At 48.5% G+C, this 22,735-nt stretch overlaps 1 protein-coding gene across 2 annotated transcripts in view; it reads right to left on the bottom strand.

The window, feature by feature from the left end:
* Nucleotides 1-22,735, bottom strand: part of FCHSD2 (FCH and double SH3 domains 2) — a 137,829-nt gene that overhangs the window by 102,110 nt on the left and 12,984 nt on the right. For both annotated transcript variants that reach the window (XM_085536670.1, XM_085536669.1), the window contains exon 3: nucleotides 14,863-14,908. In XM_085536670.1, coding sequence (XP_085392796.1) covers nucleotides 14,863-14,908 — 46 coding nt within the window. The remainder of the gene's footprint in view (nucleotides 1-14,862; nucleotides 14,909-22,735) is intronic.

The following is a 22,735-nucleotide window of genomic DNA, read 5'->3' as shown; positions in this document are numbered from 1 at the left end:
ATGACCTTCCCTCCATCAGGATGACGACAACTGAAAGACTTCACGCTGATCTTTAATTCAAAGCAGTTTCTTGGCAGTTCCTGCCTGCTTTAAAGTGATTAATAAAATCCTCCTTACATAACTGATATTACCATCGCCGTTCCTCATTCAGCAGAGTTCAGAGACCGAAGTGCTGAGTGAAGGCTGAACATGTGCTCGTCGTATGTACGCTTCCTTCATTATGGCTCTCCTGGCTGTAATTAATGCTGTGATTATTTGGTCTTTGCTTACAGTCCCACCCTCCTCCAGCTCTCAGGCACTTTGCCCTTCCATCAGCTCCACAGCTTTTTTGGTGGAAGCTCCTGCAGGATCAACACACCCGCTGGTTTCTCTACACCCCACAGAGCTCCCCAATACCTTGCAGTTCTTTGTCTTTGCATGCTTGCTCACTCTCAGTTACTTCTTGTCCATCAACAGAGCTGTCTTCCATTCCCACAGCCCACCAAGCTCTTACCTGGGATGCATCTCACTTCAGCCCCCCCTCCTCTCACCACTCTACCCCTATCACACAGAATCACACAATGACCCGGGTTGGAAGGGACCTCAAGGATCATGTAGTTCCAACCCCCTGCCTGGCAGGGCCACCAAACATACACATTTACTAGATCAGGTTGCCCAGGAGACCCCATATATCCCCACAGAGACCCCATAGATCCCCATAGATCACCATAGATCAGGTTGCCCAGGGCCCTGTCCAACCTGGTCTTGAACACCTCCAAGGACAGGGCATCCACAACCTCCCCCACCCCAGCCTTTCTGCATTCCCAACACCAGCAATCCACTCAATCTCCTGAACGTGCACCCCAGATATCACTTTTTTTCCCCCTTTCTCCCTTTCCCCCTCCAACTTCTGACCCTTCCCAGCTCAGCAGCTCCCCCTTCTCACCCACCTCCCACTCCTCACCTTGGGCTGCCAACACAGACCTGCCTCAGCCGTTCCCATCATCTCATTCTTTATGCTGTTCCGCAGCTCTTCACCATTCACTTCTTCTTTCACCACAAACAAACTTGCAGCCCGCACCCCTTTGTCTCCTTTCTGGCTCTGGCTCCTTCCATCTGTGCTTCCCGTACATCTTCGCTCCTGACACTTTTTTGGTTGCTCTCAGCCTCACTGCTGCCAGCACTGCCTGCAGCTCCGGCTGGGAGTTGCTCAGGACCACCCTGTGATGCTCTGAATTGCAAAGGCCCACAGTGCTCATCCAGCTCCAACCCCCTGCTACGTGCAGGGTCAGCAACCAGCAGCCCAGGCTGCCCAGAGCCACAGGGTTGTTTGGATGCTCAACCGCATACATGGAACTAATGAGAACTACAGAGAGGATTAAAAACACAGGCACAAGTACGGCTAACAAATAAATAAGCCCCATTTTGCACTTTAATTAACACACGCCTTCAGGCCGTGGCAGTATTGATATTGTTTTGGGGCTTGTTTTTGCATATTAGAAAGATTTGTGCATATTAGAATACCAGCAGCAGCTGGAATTACACAGCTGTATATAGCAGATCTCACTACAAGTCCTGCTCTTTCATTCAGCAAAATTTATGCATTAATATTGTTTCTTGGTTTCTGGATATACTAAAATAAATCCGTACACAGAGGAACAAAAAGCATTTATAATATAAGAACAGATTTTAAATGCCATTTATTAAAGGGGGAACAAAGCGCACCTGCTCTAACAGACATCCAATATAGTCTTCTTCCCATTAGCTCTCCAGCCCCAATTCCCTTCCATAAGGCCACAGCAATGCTGTACAGCTGTAGAGGCAGTGCCACCACTCAGCATCCCATGTTATTTCACTGCGGAATCATGGCACGATGGAATGGCCTGAGTTACAAAGGACCACGTTGATCATGTAGTTCCAACCCCCTGCTGTGTGCAGGGTCACCAACCAGCAGCCCAGGCTGCCCAGAGCCACATCCAGCCTGGCCTTGAATGCCTGCAGGGATGGGGCATCCACAGCCTCCTTGGGCAACCTGTTCCAGTGCATCCTCACCCTCTGGGTGTAAATCTTCCTCCTAAGATCCAACCTAAACCTCCCCTGTCTCACTTTCAAACCATTCCATTTCAGCTGTCAGCCAGCAATGCCCCACTAAACAACAGCTGGGGACTCACGGTAAGATGGTTTTTCTCCCATTACAGGTACCTCTGCCACTCATTCTTAAAATACTTTTGCTCTTTGGGTATTATCTGCAGTCAGGTAGAGTGAATTCTTCGCTACGAGCCGTAGGGAGAAGAGGAAAAAGAAATGCATTGTCAATAATCAGCTGCTCCTGGGAGACAGACAGAGCAGTGTGCCAAGTCAAATTAATCCCAGACACAAAGATCTGAATACAGCCTTAAGACTGAGAGAAAGCAGGGAAATTAAATAGATCACTACGAGAAATAGAACCATCCTCACTTGGTCTTTTACGCTGTGGCCAACGTGTGCCTAAAATTCAAAGCTCCTGCAAAGGAAAATGCTCTTCACACGAAAGCCTGGAGCTTTAAGGAGGGCATTGCTGTGCGCAGAGCTGGGGGGCACAGACTGGCTTCTTCATATCATGCTTTAACCAAACATATATTGACTCATAGGGAATGCCAACACAACCTGGTTCTAAAAGACCTGAAACAGAACCAGAACCAAAGTGAACTGCACCCATACTGGGTTCAGCACTGGGAGAGAATAGACTTCAGAACCACCTTTATTTAGCCCACAGCGAGCTGCACATTTGCAGTCTGGTCTCATCCCTTCACTCCAACCTTTCTTTATCATGTTTTTCACGTTGACTCCTCGGTCTCGACATAAACGCTGCTCTTCTCAACACAATGGGGGAAACTCAGCTCTGCTGTCACTTCATTTAACTTCTCCAGGGCTGCGTCATTAGAAAGCATTCAGATAGCACCACGCACCTCTGCAGTGCTTTGCAAACGCCAACAAAAAGAGAATAAGTGAAAAAATAATGAATCCAAACATACGTGAAATACGACAGAGCGGTCAATGAAAGAACCTTGAGGCTTTCCAAATTAGAATCTAATTGCTTTGAGTAAGAGACCAATGGGTGTTTCTAGGAGTTGGAAGTGAAAGGTGAAGGCAGGAAGAACTGACCAGAATGAGCTGAAATCTCAAACCCAGAGAGAACAGAGGAGGCCTCACCACATCCAGTGCTCCCTGAAGCTCTCAGGCCACGGACAAGGGGACACAGGGATGGCTGAAGGCCAGGGCAGGAGCTTGAAGGTGCATTACACAGCAGGAAGAATCACAGGATCATGGAATGGCCTGGGTTGCAAAGGCCCACAGTGCTCATCCAGCTCCAACCCCCTGCTGTGTGCAGGGTCACCAACCAGCAGCCCAGGCTTTAAGCAGCTGAAATCCAATGTTAAGCACTGGGAAGTGATTGCTGACCCTAGTGATAACCTCCATGCTGGCTAACAGCCTGCAGAGTCCCTCCTGACACCTTCCAGCACAGCAGGACGCAGCATGGAGGGTTGATGGCCCTTCCCTGAGCTGCTCGGGCCAAGGCAGCTCCACCAGCAGAAGCCTCAGAGAAAAACAAGCAACTGAAATATCAAGAGCTGGAAGGGACATTGGAAGAAAGTACGATGGCCATTCAGTGGAACTTTTGTAAACTGGGGAGTGTTTGGTTTATTCTCAGCCTGTGACTCAAATTTAGCCCCATTTAATACCTTAGTTTTGAAGTTAAGCCTCACTGGAGCTCTGGGGCTTTCCAAAAACAGCAAGAGTATCAGGAACTGAAAAAAAAAGTCAGTAGGCTGCTAACAGCACTTCCACCTTTCAAGCTTCTCGCCTACCTGCTTCATAAGGCCTGATACACACAGGAAACAGCCCAACCCCAACCCAGTCCCAGCACTAACCCAACCCCAACCCTAACCCCAAACCCAACCCAATACCAGCACTAACCCAACCCCAAACCCAACCCCAAACCTAACCCTAACTCCAAACCCAGACCCAACTCCAACTCTAACCTCAACCCCAGTCCCAACCTCAACCCCAGACCCAACCTCAACCCTAACCCCAACACCAACCCTAACCTTAACCCCAACCCTAACCTTAACCCAACCCTAACCGTAACCTAACCCCAATCCCAACCCTAACCCCAAGCCCAATCTGAACCCCAACCTCACCTCCAGCCCCAAACCCAACTCCAATCCCAACCTCAACCCTAACCCCAACCCCAACCCTAAACTTGACCCCAACTCCACCTGTAACCCCAACCCTAACCCCAACCCCAAACCCAACCCCAACCCTAACTCCAATCCCAACCTCAACCCTAACCCCAACCCCAACCTTGACCCCAACTCCTCCTCTAATACCAACCCTAACCCCAACCCCAGTCCCAACCCTAATCCCAACCCCAACTCCAGTCCCAGTCCCAACCCCAACTCCAATCCCAACCTCAACCCTAACCCCAACCCCAACCCTGACCCCAACTCCACCTCTAACCCCAACCCCAGCCCTAACCCATCCAAACTGGCAACAGGATACAGATGTATGGGGTGGGATTTTGGGGGGAGGATGGGCACCTTCATGGCTTCCCCTGCACCCCCTCCAACAGCTCTACGTCAAGTGGAATGGATTTTCATGAGATACAATCACGGGCTAACAAAATGGAGATGGAATTCGATATAGATAAATGCGAACAGAGGGAACCAAAGGAAAAAAGACTGCCCTCATCTCCTACATAAATGCTAAATGCTCTATGCACGGTCAGGATCTTGGGGTCAGAGCGAATAGGATTATGAAAAACATCAATATGTATCAGAAGTTAAAAAAAAGTCCGCCCCCATATTAAAGATCAAACAACACAAGACAACAGGGGGGGCAGTGGGCACAGCCCAGAGCTGCTGGAGCTCAGGGAGTGCTGGGATACTGCTCTGACATAGGGCCGGGGTCTGCGAGTGCTGTATGGGGCCAGGTTGAGCTCGAAGATCCCTGGGTAGAGACGGGCCATTCTCTTTTTGCAATACACTGAATTATATTGGATGGACAACCGAAAAACAAACAGACGTGAGTGGCATCCTGACCTAAAGCAGACCCAGGAAGGCTCGCAGCTCACTAATTTCACATCCAAAACCACGTGATCTGCCCTATTTTTTCTTTTCAAGTTGTCTCTTCATGGTTTGTGAAGGTCAAACATAAAAAAAAAATGCTTTGAGTCACATTTATGCGCAATCAGAGCTAAGAAAAGCCGTGCTGAGACTTTTTTTCCATCTCTTGATACAAACCTTACAGCACAGATGAAGTGGAGCATGCAATCCAACACTGTTCAACCAACAGAGTACAAACAAGGAATATCACTGCACATAGTGAAGTTGCAACACTTTCAGGTCTCTCAACCAAGCTCATTTTTAATGAAGTTGCAATAGACTCAACCACAGCATACTTTCACTATGTCATACTTGCAGTGAGGAAACCCACCTGCATACATGAGCTTTACATACTCAGTATGGATGTCATAACTCCTACTTCTTTCCCATTTTTGCTGTACTGAAAGCACATCCCTACACATCCAGAAATCAATCCCTATGCAGCCCTCAATCACTATCCATCCATCCATCCATCCATCCATCCATCCATCCATCCATCCATCCATCCATCCACCCACCCATCCATCCATCCATCCATCCATCCATCCATCCATCCATCCATCCATCCATCCATCCATCCATCCACCCATCCATCCATCCAGCCAGCCAGCCAGCCAGCCAGCCAGCCAGCCAGCCAGCCATCCATCCATCCATCCATTTATCCATCCATCCATCCCCACCCAGCCAGCCAGCCATCCCTACCCATCCCTCCCTTCCTTCCCTGTCCATCCCTCTCTACCCATCCCTCCATCACTTCCCATCCCTCTGTCTGTGTATATATACATAACTAACCTAAGCAATGCTTTGTCTGCCAGCCCAAAGATCCACAATTTGGTTGCAAACCCCATCTAGGCAACAACCCAGACATTTAGATTCCCATGAGCACTGCCAGCAACACTTGAGCTGTTTTGCTTCACAGCAGTTACGTTGCCAGCCCAGCTACCAACACATGGCACTCCAAATAAGATATGGTGGAAATCTAGAATCGCTCACGCACTGTGCTTTCCAATGGTGTTTCCTACCTTCCTTTATTCAGAGAGTGGTGAGGTGCTGGAACAGCTGCCCAGAGAGGCTGTGGATGCCCCGTCCATCCCTGGAGGTGTTCAAGGCCAGCTTGGATGGGGCCCTGGGCAGCCTGGGCTGGTATCAATGTGGAGGTTGGTGGCCCTGCCTGTGGTGGGGGGTTGGAGCTTCATGATCCTTGAGGTCCCTTCCAACCTGGGCCATTCTGTGATCCCCACACCCATGGAGGAGTTGCATCCCTTACAAAGCCTATGCATCTCTGTAAGCCCCAAGCCATTCATTCCTACAGTTACCCAAGCAGGGAGCTGAGCATGCAGCTCACTGCTCACGCACAGACCCCTCTGCCTGCAGCACACGTTTGCCAGCTCAGCAGCACATCCTTTATTGCTCTGCAGCTGCCATTTGGACTCCTGGCCCGCAGTGGCCCGAGCAGCCTCACATTTCCTTTCTCCCTCCTCTTTCTTGGGAGGGCAGGCAGGGCTGGCTGATAAAAGGCCTTTTATCTCTGCAAAACCGAACAAGCCAACCACTGTATATGCAGGGGCTCATACTGAATAATCATTTACGGTAGATTTGACTTAAACATTCTCACTCTGTTTTTGTGTGTGTGTTGCTTTTTTTTTTTTATAAGCTGTCAACACATTCTGGTTTGTCCAGGTCTGAAAGCACAACTTCCAGTGCTGCAGAAGGGAAGAAGGGAGCACAGTCATTAAAAATAGTGAAGAACACCTTTACTGTGCCTTTTAAAGCAACCCTCGGTCTAAGACAAACAGCTGCAGCAGCCAAGAAACCTTCCCAGTTTGCCCTGCATCCGTCCTACAAACCACTGAGCATCAGGGAGAAAGTGGGGATCGTTTGGGTCAGGGGCAGCTCTGGAGGAGGAAGGATGCAAGGCCACTCCTTCCTGGCCTTAAAGACAAATGGCTTTTGCTTTGTTCGGGCTGTGCTAAAAGCTGGATTAAGGGTAGAATCCTGGAAAGGCCTGGGCTGGAAGAGACATCACAGCTCATCCAGGGCTGCCAAGCAGCAGCAATGGACCAAGACAGCCTTGGGATCTCTAGGGATGGGGCATCCATAAATGTGCTGGGTGATGGGTGGTGTTCAAACAGCAAATATTCAGCTCTTCTTCTATTTACCTGCCCTAGGAATACAAAGTATGACTGGAGTCTGGGCTCCGTGCCTGGCATAAAAGGCCATTTTTCATGTCCCAAACTACTGCAGAAGTATATGATAGTCTAAGGGCTGGAGCACCTGTCATATGAGGAAAGGTTGAGAGAACTGGGCTTGTTTGGCTTGGAGAAGGCTGAGGAGAGACCTCACTGTGGGCAGCCAGTACTTGAAGGGAGTGAATAAACAGGAGGGGGGATGATTGTGAGGGTGGGCAGTGATAGGACAAGGGGGAATGGATTTAAACTGAGACAGGGGAGGTTTAGGTTGGATCTGAGGAGGAAGTTTTTCACCCAGAGGGTGGTGATGCACTGGAACATGTTGCCCAAGGAGGCTGTGGATGCCCCATCCCTGCAGGCATTCAAGGCCAGGCTGGATGTGGCTCTGGGCAGCCTGGGCTGCTGGTTGGTGACCCTGCACACAGCAGGGGGTTGGAGCTGGATGAGCACCGTGGGCCTTTGCAACCCAGGCCATTCTATCATTCCTTCTATAAGCCATGCCCTTCTCCCAAGCTAGATAAGAAATACAAAGAGGGATGAGGTCTCTTTCCTACAGGGCTGACCCAGGCTGAGCCGTGCTGCAGGGCTGGTACTGCCACTGCTTGTGAGGCCAAATTGTCCTCTGTGCTGCTTCTTATAGCTCTGAGCTGGGAGCAGCCCTCCCTGTTACATCACTGCAGACATGGGGAAGGAGAACTGCTCGGGCCGGATGCGTTAAGAAATAAGCATAAAAAAAATCCCTGTACTTGTGGAATTTGAAAACAAGCTGAAATGTTGTTGTTGGAAACAAGCAACCCCTGGTGCAAAGAACTGGGATGCAGAGGCAGCCTACAGATGGCTGCATAGACCCAACAGCACACGGCCCAGCTAATACAGCGCAAAGCGAAACTCCCCAGTGTGAAGAATGCAGGTCTTCAGCTGGAAGGAAAGCACTTCCACACAGCAGAATTCCAGGCAGCGGGAGGTTGCGAGTGCAGTAATTGGAAAGAAAAACAACAGCTAAAAGCAGGCTGTGAGAAATCTGCTTTATGGGTGCAGCAAAAACACGGAGCTGCTGCATGAAGGGCTTTCTTTGTAGAAAAGGCCTAAACTCGAAGCTTAGCGCTCCCTTCCTAAGGAGCTCGATGTTTGCAGTGAAAATAGAAGCTGACAGTCCACCTCTGTTCTTGGGGAAATATTAGTTTAAGTGGAAGGATTCCATAGAAACCTTTGGAAGGTGGCTCAGTGTTTTTAAAGGGCTGCCTTGTCAAACCATTTAGAAGCGGGTGAATATTTCTGAGTAACGCAATTTAATCGTCCATCTGACAGAATGGCCACAGAGACAAAACCCAGCTTGGATACCTGACTCTTCCCCCTCCTTTAAGCAACAACATGAGCTGCTCAGAGAAGAAAAACTTTGTGAGTGAACGGGCAAGAAATCTAAATAAAAAGAGAAGGTCACCCCATAAGATTGCCTGGGCCATCCCATGTAAGCCCACAGCCTTTGTTCCATGCCAAGGATATTATATTAAATGTTAAACGCACATTTAATATCGAGGGTTCTATAGAGCTCCTTGTATGGCTGTAAAATGGAAACGCACACCAAGAGGTCGGGCTGTGACAAGCGCAGAATGGTATCAATAATCCCATTATAACACCTGATTTGCCAAACTTGACTCGACAAGTTACTCTGAAATTCACAATGGTGTCCTTAACCATTTATGAAATGGAGCAGATCACTTCTTTGTAGCATTCAGGGCCGCTGATTCTCCATGCTTTGTTGGAAAGAATGGCATGAATAGCAACCGGGTCTTACAGTTCGTCTTCTTGAACCTCTTGTTGATATTCTGTTGTTCTGAATGGTGCTTGGCTGCAAGGGAATATAATACAAAGGTGGTTCCGAGCATGTGTTCTCCTGGAGGCAGCAGGTTCTGCTGTGCTTTGTGCAGCTCCAGCACCATCCATATGCATGAGGGGCTTCACTGCAGGCAGGGCCATGAGCTGCTCAGCATCCCATCCTGGAAAAGCAGGTTCTGCTAAACTCCCATTTCTCACAAACCCACACAGCTCAAAGAATCACAGGATGGTTGGGTTGGAAGGGACCTCAAGGATCATGAAGCTTTAAGCCACAACAGCAGGCAGGGCCACCAACCTCCACATTGATACCAGCCCAGGCTGCCCAGGGCCCCATCCAACCTGAACTTCAACACCTCCAGGGATGGACGGGGCATCCACAGCCTCTCTGGGCAGCTGTTCCAGCACCTCACCACTCGCTGTGATCAACTCCTGTCTGTAGGCTCCCTTCAGGTCCTGGCAGGCTGCAATGAGGTCACCCCGCAGCCTTCTCTTCTCCATGCTGAACAAGCCCAGCTCCCTCAGCCTGCCCTCCTGTATATACTGGAAAATCAATTAACCAGAAGACAAATGGATAATGAAAGTAAAAAAAAATACCTAAAACATTTGGACCGACTGGATTCTGCTGCTTGCGGGAATAAATACTTTTATTAAAGCCACTCCTCAATGTTTCCCATCATTTTCCCCACTTGATTCACGTGCTGCATTACAGTCATGGCTCAGGAGTGAAGACTGCCAATCCATGAAGCATTAACGAGGGAGAGAACACATTTTTATGAAGCATTTGTCTTAGAAACCAATGTAATTTTAATTAAAAAGCGATGCTGGGCACTTCATAACCACAAGCTGACAACTGTCATAAGGAAACCATTGGTCTGAGCTGCGCTCAGCAGAGCTGCCCAAGCACTGAACATGGCTCTCCATCATCCTGGGCTTCCACCAACTCCAGAGCAAAAATCAGCAAGGCAATAAATAACCATGAGGACAAACACTCACACAGAGCATCGTGAGTCAGTGGTTGAGCATGGAAGTGCTGAGGAACTGATCCATGTGCCTCTTCCTCAATCTTTTCTTCCCTAGAAAACCAATCAGCTGTTTTAACGTGTATATGTATATGTAGCCATGGAGCAGATAGATGTCTCCAGAAAAGCACAGCACTCAATGTCAATGAACTGTAGGGGTTGGAAGGGATCCCCAGAGACCATTGAGTCCAACCTCTGCTAAAGCAGCTCCCTGCAATAGCTCACACTGATGGGTGTCCAAATGGACCTTCAATATCTCCATAGAGTAGATTCCAGCACCTCTCTGGCCACGTGCTCATCATTTTCGTGGCCAGTAGTAAAGCTAACAGCATCCCCAAAGGCGATTCTCATCCTTGAGGACATCTTTAAGTTCACCAGTCTCCAACCCAAGCCACACAACAGACAATCCAAGGCCAGGCTGGATGTGGCTCTGGGCAGCCTGGGCTGCTGCTTGGTAACCCTGCACACACCAGGGGGTTGGAGCTGGATGTGCATTGTGCTCCTTTTCAACCCAGGCCTTTCTATCAGTCTGTGATATGATTCTATGAATCTACATTGCTGTGTGCCCGTCCCCAGACACTGACCCACCCTCAAAGCCCACAACCTCTTCCTGCTTTCCTTATGGCCACAGTAACCTTCTGTATCCTCCTGGCAGGAAAAAAACACACTGCTGTCCAATGCTGCAAGGAATGAGCTCATACAAAGATGCTTGGAAGGTTCCCACGTGGGCACCTTGGGTTTATTTTGCCAACATCCCAGTGGCTGAATGGCTGCTGAGTCAGAAGGGAGGTCTGCTCCCACCCTAAGGATCCTTCTGTTCCAGATGTTACATGGTTTGCTCACCAAGCTGTGCTCATTCTGCCACCAAGACTTCTGATCCTTTCCAGTAACTTGTGTTCCCTGTTACAACAGCTGCATTCATAAACCCCCAGCACCTCCCCAGGCACCCCAACCCTCATGGTGTCTGTATCCTCCTGCTCTTACTGCGAGGATGCTATTTGTTATCAATAGAGAAACATTCACCTGGTGCTTTATGTTTCCCGAAGATCAACTTGCTCCACTTGTAGCAGAACAGCACAGAGCAGGAGCATATAAACAGAGGGAGGGTGACTGTTTAAGAGGATGGGCAGTGATAGGACAAGGGGGAATGGCTTTAAAGTGAGATGGGGAGGTTTAGGTTGGATCTGAGGAGGAAGTTTTTCCCCCAGAGGGTGGTGACGCACTGGAACAGGTTGCCCAAGGAGGCTGTGGATGCCCCATCCCTGCAGGCATTCAAGGCCAGGCTGGATGTGGCTCTGGGCAGCCTGGGCTGCTGGTTGGTGACCCTGCACACAGCAGGGGGTTGGAGTTGGATGACCATCGTGGTCCTTTGCAACCCAGGCCATTCCATCCTTCCACGATTCCCATTCAAGAAAGAAAAGCACTGCACATCTCAGCCCTTTCTGATACACCAGCACAGGTCCATAAATGCTCATCTCATCCACTAAAAAGCTCCAAGCCTTTTGCATGCCAATGAAGACTAATTACTGGAATCCTACGCCTAAAGCAACAGTTGCATTAATCAGCAAAAAGCTTCCATTTAAAGGCAGTTCTACAGAGCAGGGATTTACTTTCTCTTTTATCAAAGAGACGGTCACCTTTCCAGTCCTCATGTTACAAAGGTAAAGCAGTTAATGCTGCACAGCTTTGGGCTACGTGATAAGACAAAAAATAATCAGTCACAGTGCAAATTAGTAAGAACAAAGCTGGGGGGGGGGGGGGGCATCATAATGACTGCAGTGGAGCATCCCTGTCACGAACTGCCTTAGAGCCAGCTTCTGCTTTCTGCAATGGAAAAGGGAAGTAGGAAAGAGAAGGATCAAGCAGCTACTTTGAGACTGCAGCCTATATATATATATAGAGAGAGAGAGAGAGAGCATATGTATATGGAGAGCAGCTCCAGCCCTCTGAGCATCTTAGCAGCTTCCTCTGGACCTGAACATCAAGCACATCTACACCAGGACAAAGTGGGACAAGGAAGGAACCCTGAGTGCTCTCAGGATGCGACAAAGGCTCCAACAGACTTTAAAGTGCTGAGTAAATAATAATCAGACGTCCAGTAGAGACACAGTTAGATCCCCCCAACAAAACAGCTGACACAACAACTCCGTTTTACCCATTTAACAGGTCAAAGGAAAGCTGCTTTTTAATCAGGTAGCAACAGAGGCACACATTCAATGAGTTCTGCTCCCACCTAACACAGGAGTATTCTTCACCTCTGACTTCAACCTTGTTAATCACGGAGAACAGCTAATAATAATGCACTGCTGCGATTTAAATGCCATTACGTGGAATACTATTAATGGGAAATGAGAGCCTTTCCATCACTCTCAATTCTGAATCATAGAATTACCCAGGTTGGAAAAGACCTTGAAGATCATCAAGTCAAACCACAGCCTAACCAGTACCCTAACTCTAAAAACCCTCCACTAAATCATATCCCTGAGCACCACATCCAAACGGCTCTTAAACACAACCAGGGATGGCGATTCAGCCACCTCCCTGGGGAATGTTACGATAAGCCTTTAAGCATATGTTAAAGAACACAGTAGTGAAAAGCTGAGTGTGTATTTACAACATGCAGAAAGGCAACGAGCTGTGCCAGCAGGGCTGACCTGGTACCTGCTCCTCCCATGGATCCCAAATAATCCTAAAATGGAATCATAGAAAATGGCCTGGGTTGCAAAGGCCCACAGTGCTCATTTAGTTTCAATCACATGCTGTGTGCAGGGTCACCAACCAGCAGCCCAGGCTGCCCAGAGCCACATCCAGCACAGCCTAGAAAAGCCCCTATAGAACCCACTGCACTCAGACAGTGAGGAAAACAGCTTGGGGAGCTCAGAAATAGTGGCAGATACAGCACGATGAAACTGAAAACCCAGTAAAATAATGCACAGGGCAATTTCCCAAGGAGGCTGTGGATGCCCCATCCCTGCAGGCATTCAAGGCCAGGCTGGATGTGGCTCTGGGCAGCCTGGGCTGCTGGTTGGTGACCCTGCACACAGCAGGGGGTTGGAGCTGGCTGAGCACTGTGGGACTTTGCAACCCAGACTATTCCATGATCCTGTGATTTCCATCCAGATGCTGATATGTTCAGGCTGCTCACCATGTGACAGGGACACAGCACCAACAGCAAGCATTCAGTTCTGGAACATTGTGGAAGACCTCTCTGCCCTGCAAGCTGACCTGTAGCACGGCTCTGAAATCACGCTGCAGGAGCAAAGAATTCCCTGTTCCTGTTCAGGTGGGCAGACACAGGATTTGCCATTTCTGCCAAGGACCAGAAGGCTCTATGTGAAATTCCATCACCATCTCAACACAACAGAACTCCATTGACAGCCCCGGGCAGAAACATCCAACATTATTCTTGTGCTGTGTGCCTATCAGTAACCCGAGGAAGCAATCCCACAAGACCCCATTCATCCCAGCAGCCATTCCATGAATCTCAAGCGATGCAGCTGTATTGCTGGAAGTGCAGCCAGGACTGTGCTCTTTGGTTTTTAAATGCAAGCAGCTGAAAGCCTCGGTTGTTTCGACCCAGCTTTCCATATCTGAGAACCTCATTATTTTTCCAACTTATCTTGACTTCCCTTTAGCAAATACAAAAAACGCTCTGCATAGAACACATTTCTGCTGTGGAATGGACAAATGTCTTAGGAATTGATGTTACCCTCTCCACAGTGTCATTACAAGAACCAGCAGAGAACGAGTGCTTTTAATCCCAGTTTCATTAAGCACACATTGATTCCGTCGTTGAAAAATTGCCGTATTTCATCAAATGAAGCACAGCTGCCAATATGATCAATGTATGTTAATGTAAAGTCACAGGCAATGGAAGGAGTGGAGTAACTGCAGGTCCTGCCAGGAGTGTTTAGATGAGGGTCAATAAATAGAATGGAATGGCATCACCACAATAGAATAGATGGTATCACCACCATCGGGCACAACTGCAATCACACTGCCCAGCATACAGCAAACACAGGTTTTCTCATCCCTATTTATTCTACTCGTAATCTACTTCAAAAGAAATTCAAGTGTTTTTAATCAGCAGCACTTGGAGTTAAGCCCTCACTGTACGTTAAGCAGGGAGCCGCCCCTCCTCAGCTGCTTTCTAATTTCAGAATGAGGGGGAATTATCAATCCTCCCTCAGAAACAAACGAGGATTCATTCCACACCCCATCCCAAGCATGAGCTCAGACCTGGTTGTTTTTACTGCAGCTGAATGGGAAGCTGCTCTGACTCAAGAACGTCAATGTACATTTATTTTGGATGGATCCGCCGGCGCATATTTCCTCCCCTCTGACTGACCTGGTTTTACTTTTCACTCGAGTTTTGCACAAACTTCTGGGAAAACCTGAAGGAGCTGCCTGACATTGTAACAGTATGAAGAAAAAAATATGTTAAATATTCCTTCAGCGCCCAAGAATTTCCTCAAGCCAAAACATCCATTACAATCAAAAGCCACGGACCAGGCTAAACAAGAATGAATGGACCTAACCGAGGCAGCTGCCTGCTTGCAAATGCCAGCAGGTACCACAGAGCTCAAGGAAAGGATGCATGAAGAAGCTCAAGACAACATGAGCATTCAACATTGAAAGTCTGCTAAGGAATAAATCACCTCTAGAGAACAACGTGCTGAACGTGAGCTTTCCTACCTGTGCATATTCCTTCTCGATCGCAGCTCTCTTCTGACTGAACGCTCTGCAAAAGAAGGGAAGAGAATATTAATACCAACAGCGACGTGCTATAAACTCAAGCACTGACCCCAAAGGGTTTTTCTTCTAGATGGGCTGTATTATATAGAAAAGAGGAGCAACCAAAATTGTTTGACAACTGAGCATCAGTAGCCTAGCAACTGGTGCACGTGTGTGCACACACATGCAGCGCTCCCATCTCCCGGCTTTATTGGATAAATGCAGTTCCCAGGACGACTGGTGTAAATAGTATTTACTTCATTAAAGACTCATCAGCCGCTGTTGCAGCCTAGGGAGGAATCTGGTAGCAAGGAACAGAACTTGGCTTTCTGTTCCTTCCTTTATCCAGGCCTTCCTTTAAAAAGCAGCCAGTGGTGTTTCTCCATCAGCAGCTGAATGTGCTGGACCCACATGTGTGGCCACACGTCCCATAGCAATGTCCTTGTTTACCCACTATGGTCCTAAAGGGTCCCTCTTCTTAAATGGTTCATACAATCACAGGATGGCCTGTGTTGGAAGGGACCTCAAGGATCACGAAGCTCCAAGATCCCCCCCACTACACACAGGGCCACCAACCTCCACATTTAACAGCAGACCAGAAATGTTAATAACCAAAATGTTATAGAATCATAGAATGGCCTGGGTTGCAAAGGCCCACAGTGCTCACCCAGCTCCAACCCCCTGCTATGTGCAGGGTCACCAGGCTGCCCAGAGCCACATCCAGCCTGGCCTTGATCACCTCTAAGGAGGGGGGATGTAGTTCTAAGCCACCCCCTTATTGCAGAAGGGCCACATCTCCAGCAGGGGCGATGACAGCCAGCTGTACCAAGCTTAAAGCTGTGCCACCAGCACAAGAAAACCTCCTATTTGAATCGGTCACGCACTAACAATGGTGGCACAGTATGAAAACCAGCGCACAGGAACATCCCACAATAAGGTTAACACAAAACGGGTTTTCCTGTTCCCAAATCCAACATCCCCGCAGCCCCACGAGCGCGGCTGAAAGCACAATGCCCCATAAAACAAACTTCCTCGCCTTCCCATGCACTGAGCTTCAGCCATAGCCACGATGAATGGCTGAAAGGCATTCCCTGTGCTGACCCTGAAATGCAGCCCTGGGAAGACGCTGCACCAAAGGCTGTTATTTTCTAATTCTCAGCTAATCTTATTTGGAAACATATAATCAGAGCTCAATGCTGAGGATACACCAAACGTGGGCTGTGTGGGCAGTGTGTTCCAGCACCAGGTTTGTCTCTGTACAAGAATTCCCCTTCAGCTAATTGCATGACAATGAGAGCGACAAGCTGGACGCCTCAGATATCCCCTAAAGCCCCCGATATCAAAGGGTTTACAGGGAGAAGAAAAACAAAAAGCATTCAACAAGCTCGGTATAGAATGACTAAATACCATGCAAATCAAATTTACCCACAAAACCAACAGAAAAAGTGGCACGGCCACAGCTCCAGCGTGAGGACAGGCAGCTCTGCTTACAACAGGGGGAGATTTTGCTCTGTATTTCCAACAAGGCAGCACGTGATACAATTGATACCGCACTTAAATTGGTGTTTAATGTGTTACGGTGCATGACAGCACAGTAAGAACCATCTGCATTCCTGGGAGCGGCTGCTCTTTGCTGCTTTGTGGATGCATTTCCCTCTGTCAGGCTGGAAAGAACCTCGGGGTTCTACAGGAATCCTCTATGGCAACACATACAGACCATGAAGATGCTCAGAGGGCTGGAGCAGCTCTGCTATGAGGAAAGGTTGAGGGAACTGGGCTGGTTTAGCTTGGAGAAGAGAAGGCTGCGGGGAGACCTCATTGTGGGCATCCAGTACTCGAAGGGAGTGAATAAACAGGAGGGGGAACGGCTGTTTGTGAGGGTGGGCAGTGATAGGACAAGGGGGAATGGTTTGAAAGTGAGACAGGGGAGGTTTAGGTTGGATCTTAGGGGGAAGATTTACACCCCGAGGGTGGTGACGCACTGGAACAGGTTGCCCAAGGAGGCTGTGGATGCCCCATCCCTGCAGGCATTCAAGGCCAGGCTGGATGTGGCTCTGGGCAGCCTGGGCTGCTGGTTGGTGACCCTGCACATGCCGAGCTCTGCTCACCTGGTGCTGGCAGTTGCTGTTCATGCATTTCTTTGTTGACAGCTGTTTTATTGAGAAAAATAAAAACAAAAAGCCCTTCACGTTTAAACAGTGAGGCAAAGCCCTGAAAATGTGCAAATTATCTGAGAACTACAGCGATGAGAAAGGCACCTGTTCTGACCTTGACCCGAGTCCTCAGCCACTACCCTACCCAAAGCAAGGAGGAGAAAGCAGCTCTGCAGGGCCCACATCAGCACAGCGCACAGCAAAGGGACTGACACATTCAATGCCATTAATCTGAGAGACAAAGGAAGGAGGTGGGTCTGAGGGGAATTACACACCAACACTTCAAAATCGTCTTTCAGTTCTGCAATGCAGGCTGCCGTGTCCCCCATCAGAAGGGAATGACAAAGCCAGCACTGCTCTGCCTCTCCCATGTAGCCTGCAGTACTTCCCAAATTGTCATTGCATTGATTTTCCTTCTGTAAGATGAAAGCAAACGCTATAAAGATTTCCTAATAGTGGTACAACAGATGATTCACACTTAGAAAGCATACAGAGAAAGGGAGGCAACCCCAGGGAAAGCAAAAGCTGGTATGTGATGCCAGAATTACAGAGGAGTTTGTTTAGAACTCATAGAGAGATGGAATGGTTTGGGTTGGAAGGGATCTCAAGGATCATGAAGCTCCAACCCCCACCACAGGCAGGGCCACCAACCTCCACATTGATACCAGCCCAGGCTCCCATCCAAGCTGGCCTTGAACACCTCCAGGGAGAAAGGGAATGCTTTTGACACACCTACGTGCAGAAGTGTGAGAAGGCAGCATTAGCGACCACACACACCCTGCTTTCATCCTTCCCAGCCATGAGATGCTCTGTACCACAAATGCCAGCTCTGATGGCAGAACAAAAGAGCTCTGCACCTGCAGCCACCAGCCAGCTCTGCCCTCCTGGGGATGCAGCGACAGCTTTGTTTCTGATATTCCACAGCAGTCAGCAGAATCTTGTCTTAACCAAGCAGGCTAAAGGGACGTTTCCTCCTTGATTCAACTTGGGAAGGAGCAGAGGTACAGCACTGCACTGTTTTGTTCCCTGTGATCGTACTGATGCATTGGAACAGGTTGCCCAAGGAGGCTGTGGATGCCCCATCCCTGCAGGCATTCAAGATCATATAATATCATATGATCGTATATAATGGGAGCTTGTTCCTTGGCTCTCTATCAGCCTTAAAAAAACACCACCGCCCTGAAAATAAAATCATCTATGCAGGTTCTTTCTCATGGCTGCCTCCTAGGAGATTCCACACAGCATCACAGCGAGAGCTGGGACCACCCTGCTCCAACAGCCCATCTCCACATCCCCCAGTCAGCCTGTGGTTCCAGGAGCAAGTTAGGAACACCAGGCTTCCTCCCATGGCAAGCACAGACACTCTGCAGTTCTAACACCACAGGCACCTTGATGGAGCGTCCATGAGGCCTCCAGGTCAAGCATCACAGAATGACCCGGGTTGGAAGGGACCTCAAGGATCATGTAGTTCCAACCCCCCTGCCTGGCAGGGCCACCAAACATACACCTGTACTAGATCAGGTTGCCCAGGAGACCCCATAGATCCCCCACAGAGACCCCATAGACCCCAAAGACCCCCACAGAGACCCCATAGAGACCCCATAGATCAGGTTGCCCATGGCCCCGTCCAACCTGGCCTTGAACACCTCCAAGGACGGGGCATCCACAACCTCCCTGTGCAGCCTGTTCCAGGGCCTAACCACCCTCCTAGTGAAGAACTTCCCCCTAACATCCAACCTAAATCAGCAAGAGCACATTTGCAGCTGGGTGGGTCATGTTCCCATTGCTTTAAAAGCACAGGGCCAGAAGAAGCACCCCACGAGGTCACCCACATCCCAAACTGCTGCCCATAGCAGAGCTCTGTGACTCACTGCAAACAGCCAGCAACATTTCCTGCCCGCGGGTCCTCCTGCTCTCAAGGGATGTGTCCAGGCCATCTAACGACTCCTAAGTATCAAATACTTACAACATCAAGAATCGCTGCTTGCTGAGTCAAGAAACAGAGCTGTTCTCACTGCCATGTCCTTGTGTTGCTCTACATCTCTGCTCCTCTTCTGCTGCTGCTGAGGATTTACAGCAGCTCACCAACTGCCTCCAGTTCAACATCTCAGTGCTGCAATTACAGTTATTCTATTCCTGCCACTAAAACGAATCATCTTGGGCAGCTTTGCTACAGTTTGTCCTTTGGAATGTTTACTTGTGAAATACCCACTTAGATGCAAGATAAACTACACTATAGGAAACTTATCTTAAACGTAAGTGTTGGTATTAAAGGAGAAAACATTTTGACCAATTTATTATTGATGGGGCATCCACAGCCTCCTTGGGCAACCTGTTCCAGTGCGTCACCACCCTCTGGGTGTAAAACTCCCTCCTAAGATCCAACCTAAACCTCCCCTGTCTCACTTTCAAACCATTCCCCCTTGTCCTATCACTGCCCACCCTCATAACCATTCCCCCTCCTGTTTATACACTCCCTTTCAGTACTGGATGCCCACAATGAGGTCTCCCCACAGCCTTCTCTTCTCCAAGCTAAACCAGCCCAGTTCCCCCAACCTTTCCTTATAGCAGAGCAGCTCCAGCCCTCTGACCATCTTAGTATTAATATTCATAATTAGTTATTGCAAGTTTCAGTTTCAAGCACGCTTTTAGAGCATAAAAATGCTCTGATCCACAGCACCTACGACAGCTGACTCTCACACCATGAAATATCTTCAACCTGTGCCTGAACAATGGCCCTCCAGCAACAATACCAGGCTACATGAACCAGCAACATGCTCGCCATAAATCACATTACTGTACACTCTGGGATTAGGATGAGTTGCCATTAGCAACAGAAGCATATAAAAAACCACCCAACAATCAATTCTGTCAGTATATATAGAGAACGGTGCTGGTCTCTAACACAGGAGCTCTGTCAGCACGTTGTCTCAGGAACGTAGCAGCAGCCACAGCACTACAACAGCAGCTCTTCCCACTCACACGTGGATCTAAAGGGGAACAAAGAACCAGAACGATGCTGATAAGAGCTAATATTTCATCCAGCCCCTATAGAATAAAGGCATGTGATACCGAGAGAAACCACGGCAAGTCTTTACACCCATAACTTACAATCAATGTGAATATTGGATTTCTAGCTTAAGCTTATTGAAAATGATTATTTTGCTTTAAATGGGCAACTAAGCAAACAGAGGAGAGACAAGTGAGACAAGGGAAAAGGCATTTTCCCTATGGTTTATCCAGCACAGACTCACCATACTGAAGTTATCTGGTATTCTTTGGTCTATTTAGTAAAACGCTGGCACACTGTAACCCAGAGAGGATACACCAGGGATACGCCAACGTTCTTTGATCCCCATCGACTTCACAGCTCTGTGATGAAGCCAAGACCCGTCTCATTGCTCAGGCAGCCTCCTTCATCCTGGAGCTGCAAAATGTTTGGGGAAGGCAATGACAACATTGCTGCTGTTACCTGACTCATCTGTCACATCGTAGGAATCCCGGCGGTGCCACCCAGCTTCATTACAAATAGCTCCTTTCTGCCTTGTTTTTTAACTCTGCCCATCTTAGTGGCCTCCTCTGGACCCGTTCTGAGAGCTCTGCTTCATTCTTGTACCGGGGACTCCAGGCCTTTGCAGTACTGCAGATCCCCATCCCCATCTTCTGAACCCAACCAGCAATAGCCCCTACACTGGGGTCAGGCTACACAAGCAGAGCACAGAGGTGTTCGGAGGAAACACCTCCTGGGCTGGAAAGTCCTTATCATGGTCACAGTAAGTGTTACGAGCTGGACTGCAGGTGAAGAACACGGCATTAATCAGCAACTAGAGAACAAAGAACCCTTGGTAAGTGAAGCCAACTTGTCAAGGAAGATCAAAGCTCAATGTGCTCCACAACCTCAAGAGACATCAACATGCTCACTCAATGGAGATCTGAGCACTCCTTTAAGAGCAAAGGAAAGATGAGACTGCCCAAATAACCAGAAAGGAAATTATATCACGAGCCTTGAATCATTTCCACTCTGTTGTCATCCCCATGAAAGCCTGTCTGCAAAAGCCCCAGTGCTGCTGGCTTCCTGATCACTGAGCTCAGTGAGGGGCTTCCACCTTCCTGCTTCCTTGCTCTACACCATGGTCATAGAATCATAGAACTACCTAGGTTGGAAAAGACCTTGAAGATCATCAAGTCAAACCACAGCCTAACCAGTACCCTGACTCTAAAAACCCTACACTAAATCATATCCCTCAGTGAGGGAACATAGCGAAACACAGCAACCCATAGAGACAAATAGTGACACATAGAGACCCATAGAGACCCCATAGTGATCCATAGCATCCCATAGACATCCATAGAGACCCATAGAATTACCCAGGTTGGAAAAGACCTTGAAGATCATCAAGTCAAACCACAGCCTAACCAGTTTCCTAACTCTAAAAACCCTACACTAAATCATATCCCTCAGTGAGGGAACATAGTGAAACACAGCAACCCATAGAGACGAGTAGCGACACATAGAGGCCCATAGAGACCCCATAGTGATCCATAGTGTCCCATAGACACCCATAGAGACCCATAGAATTACCCAGGTTGGAAAAGACCTTGAAGATCATCAAGTCCAACCACAGCCTAACCAGTAAAAAAATCATATCCCTCAGTGAGGGAACACAGCGAAAAACAGCAACCCATAGAGACAAATAACAACACACAGAGACCCATGGAGACCCCATAGTGATCCATAGTGACCCATAGCGTCCCATAGACACCCACAGAGACCCATAGAATTACCCAGGTTGGAAAAGACCTTGAAGATCATCAAGTCCAACCACAGCCTAACCAGTACCCTAACTCTAAAAACCCTACACTAAATCATATCCCTAAGTACCACATCCAAACGGCTCTTAAACACAACCAGGGATGGCGGTACATCCAACTTCTGCACCACCACCATCCTGCTTTATATCAACATATAGGGTACATACCCACATCTTAAAGCAGTGCTACATGGAGAGCAGCTCCATCTCCAAAGGGACATACCTGCTCTATGCCAGTTCATTTCCATAAGAGAGCTCTGGGAAGAGCTCTGTCAATGGAGCAGCACAGAACATCAGTGTGGCAGAGAGCACAACTCCTGCTCAGTGCAAGAGTGAGAAGATAAAGAGGAAAATGAGAAGTAGGACCTGTTTCTACTTAGGTGTTGACAGGCAGCTCTATGAGTTCCATGAAGTGCCATCTCCTTCCCTCCTCTGTCAGAACCACTTACAAGGAGAGAATGGGCCCAAGGTTTTCAAGGCCTGATGGGAGACAAGAGCAACATTCCCTTCTGATCCTGAAGGTGGATTTGAAGCAAATCCAGGAATTCAAATGTTAAAAGGGAATTCGACACAACTCATGAGACACAAAATACACACACAGGTTCCAATTATACCTTTAGGTAAAAACATAAAAACCACTTCAGATGGAGAAGCAACTATCGTATTCTTTGAGTCCTGGGCGCTTCTAAGAACAGAGGCATCTTTCTGCCTGTAACAGGGTCTGTGGTCAAAGCTTTACTTTCTTGTTAACTCAAAGTGCTGCCACGCTCTAAATGCACCGGGGGGTTGCAGAGCAGTGGTCACAGCACTGAGCTTGCCAGGGAATACAAGAAGCACCTGGAATATGCTCTCAGACATATGGTCTGATTG

The sequence above is a fragment of the Coturnix japonica genome, chromosome 1 (genome assembly GCF_054131305.1).
Source record: "Coturnix japonica strain WE chromosome 1, WE-NBRP24, whole genome shotgun sequence".
Classification (NCBI taxonomy): Eukaryota; Metazoa; Chordata; class Aves; order Galliformes; family Phasianidae; genus Coturnix; species Coturnix japonica.
Note: the sequence above shows the minus strand (reverse complement) of the source record. Positions and strands in the feature narration are given on the sequence as shown.